The sequence below is a fragment of the Oryctolagus cuniculus genome, chromosome 17 (genome assembly GCF_964237555.1).
Source record: "Oryctolagus cuniculus chromosome 17, mOryCun1.1, whole genome shotgun sequence".
Lineage (NCBI taxonomy): Eukaryota > Metazoa > Chordata > Mammalia > Lagomorpha > Leporidae > Oryctolagus > Oryctolagus cuniculus.
The window spans coordinates 46,938,314-46,953,135 of NC_091448.1; the positions used below are offsets into that span (position 1 = coordinate 46,938,314).

General features: G+C 50.5%; 1 protein-coding gene across 4 annotated transcripts in view; it reads right to left on the reverse strand.

Annotated features, from left to right (window-relative positions):
* The window catches only part of LOC100358813 (14-3-3 protein epsilon), a 112,658-nt gene that overhangs the window by 40,813 nt on the left and 57,023 nt on the right, over nucleotides 1–14,822 (reverse strand). Inside the window, exon 1 of one of the 4 annotated variants that reach the window (XM_070061174.1) lies at nucleotides 5,234–5,630. The exons of 2 other annotated variants lie outside the window; for them this stretch is intronic. In XM_070061174.1, the coding sequence (XP_069917275.1) occupies nucleotides 5,234–5,297 (64 nt within the window). In that variant the 5' untranslated portion in view covers nucleotides 5,298–5,630. Of the gene's footprint in view, nucleotides 1–5,233; nucleotides 5,631–14,822 lie in introns of those variants that run through there. One more of the 4 variants, XM_002718890.5, reaches the window with a different exon arrangement.

Sequence of the window (14,822 nt, forward strand, 5' to 3'; positions counted from 1 at the left end):
TCTCTCACTGTCCACTCTGCCTAGCCAAAAAAAAAAAAAAGAAAAAGAAAAGAAAAGAAAAAGAAAAAAGAAAAGAAAAGCTTGCTTGGGTTGCTTTTCACTGTGTCTACCTGTACTGACTGACTCCAAAATTGGCAGTTTAACACTAGCCGTATTCTTCACCATATCAGTGTTCAAAGAACATTTTATATGAAGGGGGAAAAGAGGCCCTAAACAACATTCACAATAGTAAGAATTTATCTATCAGGGCCGGTGCTGTGGTGTAGCAGGTAAAGATGCTGCCTGCAGTGCCAGCATCCCATATGGGTGCTGGTTTGAGTCCTGGCTGCTCTACCTCCCATCTAGCTCTCTGCTATGGCCTGGGAAAGCACTAAAAGATGGCCCAAGTCCTTGTGCCCCTGCACCCTTGTGGGAGACCTGGAAGAAGCTCCTGGCTTAGGATCAGCATAGCTCTGGCTGTTGCCACCATATGGGGAGTAAATCAGTGGATGGAAGACCTCTTTCTGCCTCTGCCTTTAACTCTTTCAAATAAATACATCTTAAAAAAAAAGAATGTATCTATTATCTGAAATGTGCAATAATTCATGATTTCATTGTGTGTTTTTTTTTTAAAGTTAAGTATGGAGGCGGTGCTGTGGCGTCACAGGTGAACCCACCACCTGCAGTGCTGGCAATCCATATGGGCTCTAGTTTGAGTCCTGGCTGCTCCACTTCCAATCCAGCTCTCTGCTATGACCTGGGAGACCACATGGGAGACCCAGAAGAGGCTCCTAGCTCCTGCCTTCGGATCAGCGGAGCTCCAGCCATTGTGGCCATCTGCGGAGTGAACCAACAGGTGGAAAACCTCTTTCCAACTTTGCCTTTCAAATAATCAATTAATTTTAAAAAGTTACGTAGGTGGAAGACCTCTTTCCAACTTTGCCTTTCAAATCATCAGTTAATTTTAAAAAGTCACGTAAGGTAACAGAATACACTGAAGTGACCAATATACACAACACTGTTCCCAAAGTCTAAAGTATACAAAGAGCACAGGCTGAAAGAAGATACCTGTGGAAGGAACCTTTAAAAATACAATATGGGAGGGGCCGGCGCCGTGGCTCACTTGGTTAATCCTCCACCTGCAGGCACTGAGTTCTAGTCCCGGTTGCTCCTCTTCCAGTGCAGCTCTCTGCTGTGGCCCAGGAGGGCAGTGGAGGTTGGCCCAAGTGCTTGGGCCCCTGCACCTGCATGGGAGACCAGGAGGAGGCTCCTGGCTTCGGATCGGCACAGCGCGCTGGCCGTAGTGACCATTTGGGGGGGTGAACCAACGGAAGAAAGACCTTTCTCTCTCTGTCTATAACTCTACCTGTCAAAAAAAAAAAAAAAATACAGGGGAGCGGTAGCAAGGTGGCATAGCAGGTAAAGCGCCGTCTGCATGCCATCATCCCATATGGGCGCCAGTTCGGGTCCCAGCTGCTACTCTTCCGATCCAGCTCTCTGCTGTGGCCTGGGATAGCAGTAGAGGATGGCCCAAGTTTCTTGGGTCCCTGCATCCATGTGGGAGACCCAGAAGCTGCTCCTGGCTCCCGGCTTGGATCAGCACAGCTCTGGCTGCTGCGGCCAAGTTGGGAGTGAACCAGCGGATGGAAAACCTCTCTCTATCTCTTTGCCTCTCCTCTCTTGGTAACTCAGAATTTAAAAAAAAAAAAAAAAAAGTACATTACCCAGGGCCAGTGCTGTGACACTGAGGTTTAAGCTGCCATCTTCACTGCAGGCATCTCATGTGGTCGCTAGTTCAGTACAGGCTGCTCCACTTCTGATCCAGCTCCCTGCTAATGAGTGTGGGAAAGCCGTGGATGATGGCCCCAGTCACTGGGCCCCTGTCACCCACGTGGGAAGCCCCAAAGAAGCCCCTAGCTCGGGTCTTAGGCCTGGCCCAGCCCTGGCCATCAGGGACATTTACGGAGTGAACCAGATCTCTCTCTCCTCTAACTCTGTCTTTCAAACAAATAAGTCTTTAAAAAAAAAAAAGTGCACTGCCCAATTCTACAAGGTAGGGGGAAAATTTTATCAATAAAGACTACTAACTAACATATAGCAATAAAAAAAAAACTATTACTAGCCTACAGTCAAAGCATTGGCATTTAATACAAATACATTTAACTCATTAATAACGTTTATTTTATTCCCCCCCCCCCACAAAACATGTACTAAGGAGTTAATTCAAAACATGCTCCCCACCCTTCACTAGCAGAATAAGCTAGAGATGAGGCCATGGTGTTTTAAAACAACGGTTCTTAAGTGACTCACAAAACGTGAATTATTGGATATGCTGTATTTACAGACAAAACTAAAAGGAACTATCAAAACTTTTCCCTACCACCTAATGGAGTGACTCCTGACAGGAAGATTAGGAAAAGATACAACGAGCAACCATCCCACATGCCCAAACACTGCTTTGTTGATATCCCACCGCAGCTCCCTCCCAAGATGGGGAAAGCATTCACTTCTTCCCCTCTGTAGCCTCTTCTCTTCTGTCCTATGTGGTTCATGTACATGGGTCTGTAAGATGCATCAGACATGCTCAGTTGGACTGGCTTAATTCAGTGATAATAAACACAACCTTCAAAGTAAGCAGTCCTAGTCTCAACTACAACTTCCTATGGGCAACCCAAAACTGTCCTGCTCCTCAGGACATCTTAGCTCTCTTACTCCAGTACCATTAAATAGTCCACCTAAACTGATCCCAGTTCCCCAGAACAGAGTTAAATGGAGATACAAAGTTTAGTTCCTAGGTTCAATACAGTACACAAAATAAAAGTTAAGCACCCAGCAATAACAGAAAAAAGAGAAAGGCCTTTGGAAAGCAAACATTTATTATAAATATTAAAAAGCAAACCATTTCAGTGTATTCTATCTTCTACAATCCCCACACCTGACAAATCTTGTTTGGTGATCTGACTCCAGGATCATTTTTTGTCACCACAAACAAAACTCCATTATTGCACTTAACAAATGAGTGGACAAAGGTAGAGACTGATTCCTGGTGACAGTCTTCTTCTCCCTTTCCACTGAATCCCCAGCTTATGCCCTAATCACAGGAATATCTCCTCATCCAATAAGACTCTACTTCCTTCCCCTTTTAGTTCCTGAAAGGGACACTTAAAAAACCAGTAACCATAACGCTTTTTCTAAAGGGCCTTCCTCTGAATAACAGGGGTTTGGTCAAAAATTCTCAGCACTCAAACTCAAGATGATCACTAACCTGTCATTTATTCACAAACTACAATCATAAGCTTCCAAATTGATTTTAAAAACAGATTTCGAAATAAAAAACCTTCCCCCCTATCCTTTTTGGTTATCACACCAATTTACTCAGCCTAAATCCCAACACAACAGAATGCATTCGAGTATAATTTCAAGTTTCCTCCCAAGGACACAGACTAAGAAGGGAACCTATTTAGAGCACGAGGGGAGAGAAAGAGCTGCACCACGAGCACACGGTGTGTGTGATTTTTAAACACGTTGAAATAAAGGCAAAGCTGACCTTGAGCTGTACTTCCCCATCTTATTCCCTTCCCCCTCTTAACAGGAACCCTACTCAATACAAAAGACAAAATATAGTTCGATATCTTTTGTAAATTTGAGGGTTAGAAGCTTTCTCTCCTAATTTTAAAATCCCTAAATCCAAATTTCCGATGATACTCTAGGATTTGCCTTGTGGTTATTCACATGACCAAATTGGCATTCAAAGCAAGCAAAGGCCCTTCATAGCATTTGAAAAATATGTAACTTAAGTCATCAAGGACCAACAGCCCTTGATTCCAACCATCTCACCCCACCCTACCCCACAAAACTATGAAAGCCACGGGAATCACATATACGGCTTCTCATTTCTGTAATACTGCAGTTGACAGGATGTGGGTACCTAGATCCAAAATGGGTGGGGAGCAGGGGATTAAAAATGCATGGCCCAAGACTATCTAGATAAGGGACAATGCACATTTTGATAAAGTTCCAAAGAATTATTGAAGAACCCTGAAGGGTCCAAGGAGCTATGAACAAAGACGACCATTAAAATTTTCCCACAAAATGACTGCTTTAAAATGGAACAATTAAAACACTACATATCATCACCTACATTCACAATCCAAAAACCCAAGCCACAAATCAGAGCCTGAATAGATTAAGAACCCCAAAGTATGAACACGCATTCCAAACCTGGGGAGTCAACCAAAACACAGTTGCTTCAACGTTATTTGGACAACTTTATTTTTCAACAAGTCTTTCCGTTTCACATGATACAGGTAGAGAGAAAAGCCACCATTTGCACTGATAGACTGAGGCACACGCACTGCCAAGGCTGCACTACCAAGAGTCACGGTCTCCTTGTCTCTTGTTCACCGTTGTGTCCACCAGAGCCCAGTGCTGAAGGTGCCAGAGAGATTACAGGAACTTCGAGCTCTCCCAGGTCAGTCCGAGGGAAGGGAGCGGAGCGTCGTTTTTCTGGACCTCCACAGAAAAAGGCGAGGGTGAAAAGCCCCAGACGCCCCCAGCCCAAGGTGCGCCGGCCTCCGGGAGGGAAACCCGATCCCAGCACCGCAGCCAGTCCCCGCCCAAGGATGAACTGCAGAGATTCCCTCTCCCCCTTCCCCCACCCCCACCCGCGACGGGCCCCCAGCACCAGCCTGCAGAAGCCCTCCGCTCGCAAAGGTTCTCCTTTGTGAGGCTCCACAGCCGCCGCCCCACGCTGGGCCTCCGGGGAAAAGCCACCGCCCCCACCCGCCATATTTCCATGAAAGGCGCCCGCGCTACGGCTCCCGGTCTTCACGCTCTCCCGTGTGGCGGGTGTTTCTCCCCCCATCACCCCACCCAATTGTTCTCCACATCCCAAGGCCGTCCCAGAAGCTCCCCTGGGGATAGCTCGCCGGGAGACAGCACCCGCCATCTCCTCCCCTTCCCCCGCCCGGGGACTCGCCCTCCCCCCAGCCGCCATTTTACAATCAACTCCTCCACCCTGTCGCCTCTGCCTCCCGACTCGCCGAAGACTATAGCTAAGGACGCCGAAGGGGTCAAATTCCTGGGTCTGGAGCCCCTCATCGCTCCAGGAGCCCACAAGCCATTTCCTACTCCCTGAATCCACGTCCCCCGGCCAGGATCGGAGACGATGCCGCCATTTTGTCTCCCATTCCCGGCCTCTGTGGGCGGCGGCAGGGTCCGAGAATTCCAGCCCCTCGTTGCCCCCCCAACTCACCGTCGTATCGCTCAGCCTGCTCGGCCAGCTTCGCCTGGTACACCAGATCCTCCCGATCATCCATAGCGGCAGCGGCTCCGGCGGGGTCTGCGCGTCGGATGGAAGCGGATAGCGTCTCCGACTCTCTCAGCCTCTCGCTCCGCGTCCGGGCAGCAAAAATGGCGGCGCCTCAATCCGGGACTTCCGCCTGCGCACGCGGACAACTGCTCAGCTCTATGGCAACCGCTCCCTGGCAACTGGCGCGGGGGGCGGGTCCTGGTGCTCGGCGCTCGAAGGGGCTGGAACCAGCCAGACGCCCCTCCTCCGTCCGCGCGGCGGGCTCCCGAGCACCGAGGCGGGAACTGCGACTGCGGGGAGAGCGAGCTGGCCCCGAGGGAGCCTCGGGGGCTGGAGACGGGCCCCCGACCGCGGTCGGAGGCCGGGCTTGCGCAAGAGAAAGCGAAAAGCTGTAACGGTTCTGGTAATGGCAGGCCTTCCTCGCCGACCTCAAGTTGCTCTTTCCTACCGTGTCCCATTTTCTCGGTCAAGCCCAGTCCTGGGCATTCTTCGGGCTCTTTGGAACCCGTGGGTAAAACACTGGGCCCTGCCGTCATTGGCAGGGAGCGGGGGCGGCGTGGGGGCCGCAGGTTCTCGCCTCCATTTCGCCTGCCTGCACGGTCATCCTTTTCTTCTCTGTAGTGTTACTTCCCCGCTAAGCCCACCATGGACAGGAGCAGGGACTCTGTTGAAAGAGCCTGGTCTGGAATCCGCCGTGCGGGAGAGTTGAGCCAAGACCAAGGGCACCACTGAGAGGCAACAGCCGGAAATGGAAATGCCTTCTCAAAGGCAAGGACCATGGCCGTGTCGCTCCCTCCCCGTGGATTCCCAGCACGCTGTACCCCATAAATACCGGAGCTGAGGGACCAGCAACATGCACTGGGGGCGGCGGATTAGCACCTGAGTACTCAGGCCCCACCACCTGCACCCAAAGACCCCCTGGTGTCCTGGGCTCCTGGCTTTGCAGCCCTTTGGGGAGTGAACCAACAGATGGAAAATCCCCCACACACACAGACACTCACCCGCTTTCTGTGTCACTCTGCCTTTCAAATAAATTATTTAAATTTAAATTAAAAAAAAAAAAAGATGTATGGGTTTCTTTGAAAGGCAGAGTTATGAAGAGAAAGAGAAACAGATCTTCCGTCCCCTGGTTCACTCCCCAAACGGCGCCATGGCCAGGGCTGGGCCAGGCAGTAGCCAGGAGCTTAGAACTCCAGCCAGGTCTTCCCCTCAGGAATGCAGGGTCCCAAATACTTGAGCCCTCTTGCACTGCTTTCCCAGGCGCATTAGCAGGGAGCTGGATTGAAGGAAGTGGAGCAGCTGGGAGTAGAACCGTCATGGCGAGATGGGTTGAGGTTTTTACCTGCTGCACTACAATGCTGACTCTCCCAATTTTGAGTCTTAAAAAAAAAAAATACACTGTGTAGTGGGGTCTGCAGATTTGGGATAAGAAGTAGATTTTTTTTTTTTTTTTTTTTTTTTGACAGGCAGAGTGGACAGTGAGAGAGAGAGACAGAGAGAAAGGTCTTCCTTTTGCCGTTGGTTCACCCTCCAATGGCCGCCGCTGCAGCCGGCGCACCGCGCTGATCCGATGGCAGGAGCCAGGAGCCAGGTGCTTTTCCTGGTCTCCCATGGGGTGCAGGGCCCAAGCACCTGGGCCATCCTCCACTGCACTCCCGGGCCACAGCAGAGGGCTGGCCTGGAAGAGGGGCAACCGGGACAGAATCCGGCGCCCTGACCGGGACTAGAACCCGGTGTGCCGGCGCCGCTAGGCGGAGGATTAGCCTAGTGAGCCGCGGCGCCGGCCAGAAGTAGATTCTTACTAAGTTACCAAAGGCCTGGGATGGCATGCTTGGAACTTTGCTTCTTATTCTGTGCGTGCAAGGGGGCCACTTTTGGTGACTTTGTGTGCAGTGGGACACCATTTTAGTTATACTTTAGAAAGATTAGTAAGTATTGCGTAGCAGTGAGTAAGAGGATACATCATCAGACTATTGCAGTAATCTAGGCAAAAGGTACAGAAAGCAGCCACGAGAGTTTATAAGTGGTCAGATAGAATACAAAGCTCATTAAGGGGAAAAAATGAAGACTGTGCATCTTCCCACCCCTAGTCAAAGGATGAGAGGCAATTGCACAGACAGAGCAGTACTAGGAAGAGTTGAGACAGACTTGAGTTCCCTAGGGAACACCAGGCCTGCAGGCCATTTGCTCTGGCCTTGCCAAAGCAACTTCAGGTGGGACTTGAAATGCAACAAATCTATAGCAGGTGCACTTTGTAAGTTGAAATTTTGTATGGCCCACAGGTGGTCTTGTAAATATCCTCATGGCCCTTGGCAGGAGAAAGGGTTCCCACCCTGCTTTAAGCACCTGTTGGTTCTGGGGTCCCCAAGGATCAGCCAGGCAGGGTACATCAGCAGGGAGTTGGGAAAGGGGCCTGGCATTCCAAATAGAACACAGGCCGCCGTGGAAGCCGCCTACGGGGTATGTGAGGAGAGGAGGACCGAACACAACCCACTGGAGAACGCCCACAGGTAAGAGCTGGGTAGAGCAGGCACCGCGGCTCACTAGGCTAATCCTCCACCTAGCAGCGCCGGCACACCAGGTTCTAGTCCCGGATGGGGCACTGGATTCTGTCCCGGTTGCCTCTCTTCCAGTCCAGTTCTCTGCTGTGGCCAGGGAGTGCAGTGGAGGATGGCCCAAGTCCTTGGGCCCTGCACCCCATGGGAGACCAGAGGAAGCACCTGGCTCCTGGCTCCAGATCAGCGTGGCGCGCCAGCCGCAGCTCACCGGCTGAAGGGGCCATTTGGGGGGTGAACCAATGGAAAAGGAAGACCTCTCTCTCTCTCTCTCTCTCTCTCTCTCTCTCTCACAGTCTACTCTGCCTGTCAAAAAAAAAAAAAAAAAAAAAAGAGCCGGCGCCGTGGCTCAATAGGCTAATCCTCCACCTTGCGGCGCCGGCACACAGGGTTCTAGTCCCGGTTGGGGCGCCGGATTCTGTCCCGGTTGCCCCTCTTCCAGGCCAGCTCTCTGCTATGGCCAGGGAGTGCAGTGGAGGATGGCCCAGGTGCTTGGGCCCTGCACCCCATGGGAGACCAGGAAAAGTACCTGGCTCCTGGCTCCTGCCATCGGATCAGCGCGGTGCGCCGGCTGCAGCGGCGGCCATTGGAGGGTGAACCAACGGCAAAGGAAGACCTTTCTCTCTCTGTCTCTCTCTCTCACTGTCCACTCTGCCTGTCAAAAAAAAAAAAAAAAAAAGCTGGGTAGGGGTAGAAGAGTCTGCAAGGGAGACTGGCTGGGCCCCACTGCATCCCCCATTCAGCCCATCACAGCCTTACCACCTGTGTTACTAAGTATCTCTGTCACTTTACCTTCCCAATAAAAAAAAATGTAAAAGTTAATGAACACTGGGGCCAAGGCTGTGGTGTAGCAGGTGAAACTGCTGCCTGCAGTGCCAGCATCCCATGTGGACGATGGTTCGAGTCCTGGCAGACCCAGAAGAAGCTCCTGGCTCCTGGCTTTGGATCAGTTCAGCTCTGGCCATTGCATCCAATTGTGGAATGAACCAGCAGATGGAAGACCTCTCTCTCTTTCTTTGTCTCTCTCTCTCTCCCTCCCTCCCTCCTTCTCTCTCTGTGTAACTCTTTCAAATAAATAAATAAATCTTTTTTTTTTTTAAATAAACATTAGAAAAGAGACGGGAGCCAGCACTGTGGCATAGCAAGTTAAGCTGTAGCCTGCAAGTGCCAGCATCCCAAATGGTAACCAGTTCAAGTCCCTGCTGCTCCACTTCTTATCCAGCTCTCTGCTATGGCCTGGGAAAGCAGTAGACGATAGTCCAAGTGCTTGGGCCCCTGCACCCATGTGGGAGATCCAGAAGAAACTCCTGGCTCCTGGCTTTGGATCGGCTCAGCTTTGGCCATTGCAGCCAATTGTGGAGTGAACCAGCAGATGGAAGACCATTCTCTCTCTCTCTCTTTCTCTCTCTGCCTCTCTTTTTCTCTCTGTGTAACTCTGACTTTCAAATAAATAAATCTTTGTGAAAAAATCAACATTAAGAAAAGAAGAAAGGGGAGCCAGCACTGTAGCTCCAGTTCAAGTTTCTGCTGCTCCACTTTTTTTTTTTTTAAGATGTTATTTATTTATTTCAGAAGTAGAGTTACAGACAGTAAGAGGTAGAGACAGAGACAAAGGTCTTCCATTTGCTGGTTCACTCCCCAAATGGCGCAATGGCCAGAGCTGAGCCAATCCAAAGCCAGGAGCCAGGAGCTTCTTCCAGGTCTCCCATACAGATGCAGGGACCCAAGGACTTGGGCCATCTTCTACTGCTTTCCCAGGTCATAGCATAGAACTCGATAAGAAAAGGAGCAGCCAGGACTAGAACTGGTACCCATATGGGACGCCGGCACTGCAGGAGGCAGCTTTACCCACTACACCACAGTGTCACACCCCCCAATCCACTTTTGATCCAGCTCCCTGCTAATGAGTCTGGGAAAGCAGCAGGAGATGGCCCAAATGCTTCTGCCCCTGCACCCACGTGGGAGACCCAGATGAAGCTCCTCACTCCGGGCTTTGGCCTGGCCCAGACCTGGCTATTGCAGCCATGTGGAGAGTGAACCAGCAGATGAAAGATATCTGTCTCTCCATCTCTGTAATTCTGCCTTTCAAATAAATAAATAAATCTATAAAAGGAGAAGGAAGAGGAGGAGAGGGCAAGCATTTGGCAGAGCAGCTAAAACAATGACATTGGGACACTTACATCATATATCAGAGTGCCTGGGGTCAAGTCGAGGCTCCACAAGCAATGTCAGCTTCCTGCTAACGCATACCCTGGGAGGTTCAAATAGTTGAGTTCCTCCATCCGTACCGGGGTCCTGCCTTGAATTTCCAGCTGCAAGCTTGGGACTGGATCCCATTTTGGGAATTTGGGGAGAGAGTCCACAGATGGGAACTCAGTCTGTAGGTCTCTCTGCTCCTCAGATGTCTTTGAAAGGCAAGAGATTTCAACAACGTCACTAGATGCATAAAAAACTAGAAAAAGAACTAAACCCAAAGCTAGCAGAAGGTAACAAAGATTAGATCATAGAGAAACAAAACAGGCTGGCACTGTGGCTCACTAGGCTAATCCTCTGCCTGCGGTACCGGTACCCCAGGTTCTAGTCCCGGTTGGGGCACCGGATTCTGTGCCGGTTCTTCCTCTTCCAGGCCAGCTCTCTGCTGTGGCCCGGGAGCGCAGTGGAGGATGGCCCAAGTGCTTGGGCCCTGCACCCCATGGGAGACCAGGAGAAGCACCTGGCTCCTGGCTTCGGATCAGTGCAGCGCACCAGCCGTGGCAGCCATTTGGGGGGTGAAGCAATGGAAGGAAAACCTTTCTCTCTGTCTCTCTCTCTCACACTGTCTAACTCTGTCTGTCAAGACAGAAATAAAATAGTAGGAAAAAAGGCCTGGCTTTATGCTGCAGTGGCTTCAGCCATTGCCTGTGACACCGGCATCCCATATGAGCACTGGTTCAAGGCCCACTTGCTTCAGTTCTGATCCAGTTCCCTGCTAATGCATCTGGAAAAGCAGTGGAAGATGGCTTAAGTGCTTGGACAAGCACAAGGGAGACCTGGGTGGAGCTCCTGGCCCCTGACTTCAGCCTGGCACAGCCCTGGCTGCTGTTGCCATCTGGGGAGTGAATCAGTGGATGGAAGATGCATTTTACAAAGGTAAATCCAGGCTAAATGGGGGAAATTGTGGAAGAAGAGCAGAACTGTGAAAGTGAGAGATACATTAGATTTTTAAAGTCTTTTTTTTTTTTAAGATTTGCATATTTGAAAGGCAGAGTTATAGAGAGGGAGAGAGAGGGGACAGGGAGAGGGAGAGGGAGAGAGCGAACTTCCATCTGCTGGTTTACTCCCAAATCACCACAATGGCCAGGGCTGAGCCAGACCGAAGCCAGGAGCCAGGAGTTTCCTCTTGGTCTCCCAATTGGGTGCAGGAGCCCAGGGACTTGGGCCATCTTCTACTGCTTTCCCAGGCACAGACCTGGATGGGAAGTAGGGCAGCTGGGACTCGAACCAGCGTGCATATGAGATGCCAACACCAGCATCGCAGGCGGTAGCTTTTCCCACTACGACACAGTGCCGGCCCCAACTTTAACTTTTCCACCATTGTCGACACCACTCTGTATTTTTACTTTGTCTTCTCATCACCTTTTTTTTTTTCTTTTTTTCAGGTGAATCCATTTTACTGTCTCTGTTTTTGCTGCTTATTTCTAGAGGGACAGATAGGTTCTTCCATCTGCAAATGGCTGCAATGGCCAGGACAGGGCCACCCAGAAACCAGGAGCCTGGAAATCCATCCGGGGTCTCCCAGGCGGGGAGAGTACTTGGGTCTCCTTCCACTGTTTTCCCAGTCCCATTAGCAGGAGTTGGATTGCAAGTGCAGCAGCCAGGACTCAAAGCAGTACTGAGACTGTAGTTTAACTTGCTGTGCCCCAGCGCAGGCCCATTTCTCTCCATTCCCTGCCATGAGCAGATCCAGCGTGGACGCAGCTGTCCAGCCTAGCACTGAAGGTATCTGAGCCCTACACTGGAGTGCCCGTATGTGATCTTGGGCTCGTGACTCCAGCTTCCTGCTAATGGCTGCCCTGGGAGGCAGAGGTGATGGCCAACAGGAGTGGCCCAATGATGGCTTTGGTCCATATTCACAACACCCACGCCACTCTGCAAAGCCAGCCGTACTGCCAGGCTGACCTCAGGGCTACGGCACACGTGCAGATCAAGAGGAGAGCCGAGGGCTGGCGCTGCAGCTCAATAGGCTAATCCTCTGCCTTGCAGCGCCGGCACACCGGGTTCTAGTCCCAGTTGGGGTGCCAGATTCTGTCCCGGTTGCCCCTCTTCCAGGCCAGCTCTCTGCTGTGGCCCGGGAGTGCAGTGGAGGATGGCCCAGGTGCTTGGGCCCTGCACCCCATGGGAGACCAGGAGAAGCACCTGGCTCCTGGCTCCTGCCATCGGATCAGCGCAGTGCGCTGGCCGCACCGGCCATTGGAGGGTGAACCAATGGCAAAGGAAGACCTTTCTCTCTGTCTCTCTCTCTCACTGTCCACTCTGCCTGTCCAAAAAAAAACAAAAAAAAAAAAAAAAAAAAAAAAAAAAGGAGAGCGTGAGATGCTGAGTCTTCCACCAGGGAGCTCACGGACAGCGTGTCTGTCCAAAGGCGCCTTCTTCCTAAGAAACTGCTGAGAAGGCAGAAATCTGAAACCCAGCTTGATTGTTGGGCTGTGCTGCCTGTTCTCTCAATAAACAGAACCAAAAGGGACAGGAGTTGTTGAAAGGGCATCAAAAATATAAACAAACCCATTTTTTATACATAGACTCTGGGATTATGAACAGACCTGAAAAATCCTGGTGGTAGGTCCGGCTGGTGGCTTAACCTGCTAAGCCTCAATGCCATCCCTGGCCTTGAAACTGTTCTAACTATGTGTGCATACTACCTTTTAAGCACAACTTCATGTTTTACTCTCAACTTTCCCGATGAACTTTAGAATCAACTGGAAAAATCCTCTCAATATCCATTTTGATTTTGATTGGGGTTGGCCTGAATTTATTTACACTCCTAGATTAATTAGTGCACAGAATTAGGTCCCTGCTCTGCTTCTGACCCAGCTTCCTGCTAACAGGCACCCTGGGAGGCAGCAGAGCAAGTACTTGGGTCCCTGATGGAGATCCTGGCTCCCGCCTTTGGCCTGGCCCAGCCCTGGCTGTTACAGGCATTAGAGGAGTGAACCAATGGAGAAAAGATCTCTCTATCTCTGTCTCTCTGCTTTTCAAATAAATGTTCTTCAAAAATGAGCCTTCCCACTCAGGAACACATTTCTCCGATGTTTCTCAAATTTTGTTTCATGCGATGTTAAGTACCTTTGTACGGTTGGATTCACAGGGGGCTTGAACATTTCTAGTTGGTTTTGTTCCTAGGTATTTCGGACACTATTGATATCATAAATGAGATCCCTCTGTGGGGTTTATCTCTGAAGGATGTAGACTTCTGCTGATGTGAACTTTCTTAGTTCTAATCATCCTCTAGCCAGGCGACTGCCCCTTTAAGAATCACCTGATGCCTCAGTGCACGATGAAGACCACAGGGAGTCGCACTGTGCTGTCTGTGGGATCCACACTCACGGGGAGATGTGAGCTGCTCTCGCCACAGAAGCGAGACAGTGCGGGATGAGGGATTTGCTGTCGCTAGAGTAAGCTCCTCACTTTGTGTATCCTGAAGCATCACCTTTGTTTGTTTGTTTGTTCTTAAGACTCATTTGTTTATGTGAAAGGTATATAGAGAGGCAGAGAGAGATACCTTCCATCCTCTGGTCCCCTCCCCAGTGGCTGCAATGGCCAGGATTGGGCCAGGCAGAAGCCAGGAACCAGGAACTGCACCAGGCCTCCCACGTGGGCAAAGTGGGAGGCCCACGTCCTGGCCGTCTCTCTCTGTTTTCCCAGGTGCACTGGCACGGAGCACTGGGACTGGAACCCAGTGTTCACACTGGATTCTAGCAATACAGGTGGCTTAATCTATTGTGCCCAATGCTGCCCCGACATCATGGTTTCAAATCTAAATTATATGCAATAAAATTTATTTTTGAAAAATGAAGCACATGGGGCCGGCACTGTGGCATATGGGGTGAACATGGTGCCTGCAGTGCCGGTGCCCCATATGGGCACCGGTTCAAGTCCTGGCTGCTCTACTTCCAATCCAGCTTTCTTCTATGGCCTGAGAAAGCAGTGGAAGATTGCCCAGTTATTGGGCCCCAGAATCTGCGTGGGAAACCCAGAAGAAGCTCCTGGCTCCTGGCTTTGGATCAGTGCAGCTCCGGCCATCATGGCCATCTGGGGAGTGAACCAGCAGATGGAAGACCTCTCTCTCTCTCTCTCTCTCTCTCTGCCTCTCCTTCTTTATCCGTGTAACTCTGACTTTCAAATAAATAAATATTTTTTAAAAAATTAATGAAAGAGGGCCAGCACTGTGGCATAGTGGGTAACTCTACCACCAGCAGTGCCAGCATCCCATATGGACACCAGTTCAAGTCCCAACTGCTCCACTTCCGATCCAGCTCCATGCTATTGCATGTTGGAAAGCAGTAGATGGCCCAAGTGCTAGGGCCTCTGCACCCATGTGGGAGAACCAGAAAAGGCTCCTGGCTCCTGGCTTCGGCCTGGCCCAGCTCTGGCCATTGCGGCCATCTGGAGTGAACCAGTGGATGGAAGGTCTCTCTCCGTATCTCTGTTTTTAAATAAATAAATCAATCAAAAAAAGAAACAAGTTTTTTAGAGGAAAAGAGGAAAAAAAACCAGATGCCCACAGTGCATCAGTTGCAAGAACTCTAAAGTTCTCTTATCAGTAACCACTTGCTGTTCCTTTTCATGCGATGTATTTGGGAGAATTCAGAGCCACTTGACTTACAGAACATTTCCCATTCTGGATGCAGTTCTTTGCTTCCTTGTGACATATTTAACTTCCTCCCTGGTTTCATGTTTCCTGTGCATCAATAAAGCCAGGGGCAAGGTCTTCTGGCCAG